At 41.8% G+C, this 1,236-nt stretch overlaps 1 protein-coding gene across 1 annotated transcript; it reads right to left on the bottom strand.

The window, feature by feature from the left end:
• Window positions 1–33: 33 nt before the first annotated feature.
• Window positions 34–1,230, bottom strand: LOC100641153 (deoxyadenosine kinase-like). Its single transcript, XM_003392047.3, has 5 exons — window positions 1,075–1,230; window positions 633–1,013; window positions 455–559; window positions 314–393; window positions 34–265 (listed from the first exon to the last, which is right to left on the bottom strand). The coding sequence occupies exons 2-5, from the start codon at window positions 900–902 to the stop codon at window positions 34–36; spliced, it is 687 nt and encodes a 228-aa protein (XP_003392095.3). The 5' UTR covers window positions 903–1,013; window positions 1,075–1,230.
• Window positions 1,231–1,236: the final 6 nt, after the last annotated feature.

Raw genomic sequence — 1,236 nt, 5'->3', positions numbered from 1 at the left:
AAAAACTTAGAGTAACTATATAATTATGCTGCCCTACCTAACTATCATATCGGCCATTTCTTCCGTGGTTCTAAAGCGCTCGTAATTAACTCTAATGACCGGGATAATGCGAGCAATATCAGCAATAAAGACCTCATAGGCTTTGTGAAGGTTCTGTAAATATTCCAAAGTAATTGAGGATTCACAGTCACGACTTCGATTCTTTATACGCCTCAGACTCTCCTCAGGAGAAACATCCAAATGAACAATAAGATTCGGCTTCTTCCTAAAAGAGAGAGTTAAAGAGGTTATTATTATTATTATTTCAATTTACATAAAGTTTGACATGTTGCTGAAAAGTGACAGGTAAGTGCGATATTCCCTTTCCTCCATTAAATTAGACTCCATCAAAACCTGTCAAGCACAATCACGAGAAAAAAATCTTTATTGATCATACCCCAGCCCCTCCCCTCACTCGTGCAAAGACAGAGTCTTCGTATATTGTCCTGTCCTGGACTCCTCCTTGTCCCTGCCAGATTATAGACTGATGCTGCTGGAAGCGACGGTTCAACAGATAAATCTGTGTAAAGGAGAAAAAGGGGAGAAAAAAAAATTAAAATGGGTGTGTTCGTGACCAGCAGCAGCTTTTTTACTTGTAAAGGGAAGCTATATCTGGCCGGGTCTTTGTAGAAATCAGCCAAATACTCGTTATCCATGACAGGCTCGTAGAAACAAGGCAGCCCCATCTTTTCAGCCAGTTTAGTAGCGAGTGTTGATTTCCCTGCTCCTATCAAGCCACTGATAGATATGAATATGTCAGAGCTGCTGTGCTTCTGATCCATAGTCAGTAGACCACTCCTGGACGAGGATTGGCCTGTACTGCAGCTTTTCGAGGCCTTCAATGACTCCTCTTCTCCTATCATTCTTTTAAAATTCACTAGCTATTTCAGTAATTATTTTTATTTTGCTTTATTTGCTAGATGTACCACGTGTTTGCGCATGCGCAGTAAACAAAGCCGGGACAAAATGGCCGACTACAAGAAAGAGCGAGAGAAAGAAAGAGGTTTATCACTAACGCCTATAATAGTGTCTCACCTATACATTCAAATCTATAGAGGGATACAGGGACCGCTCAAGATCTCCTCACAAGAAACACTCGGCCACTGAGCCTTCCAGCAAAGGAAAGAAGTCAAGAAGAAGATCCAATAGATCTTCATCCCCTCCCTCCCCCGAGTCTGCCTCTTCCTATTCCTCCTC

Source organism: Amphimedon queenslandica, unplaced genomic scaffold (genome assembly GCF_000090795.2).
Source record: "Amphimedon queenslandica unplaced genomic scaffold, v1.1 AMPQUscaffold_1942_Cont26053, whole genome shotgun sequence".
Classification (NCBI taxonomy): domain Eukaryota; kingdom Metazoa; phylum Porifera; class Demospongiae; order Haplosclerida; family Niphatidae; genus Amphimedon; species Amphimedon queenslandica.
Note: the sequence above shows the minus strand (reverse complement) of the source record. Positions and strands in the feature narration are given on the sequence as shown.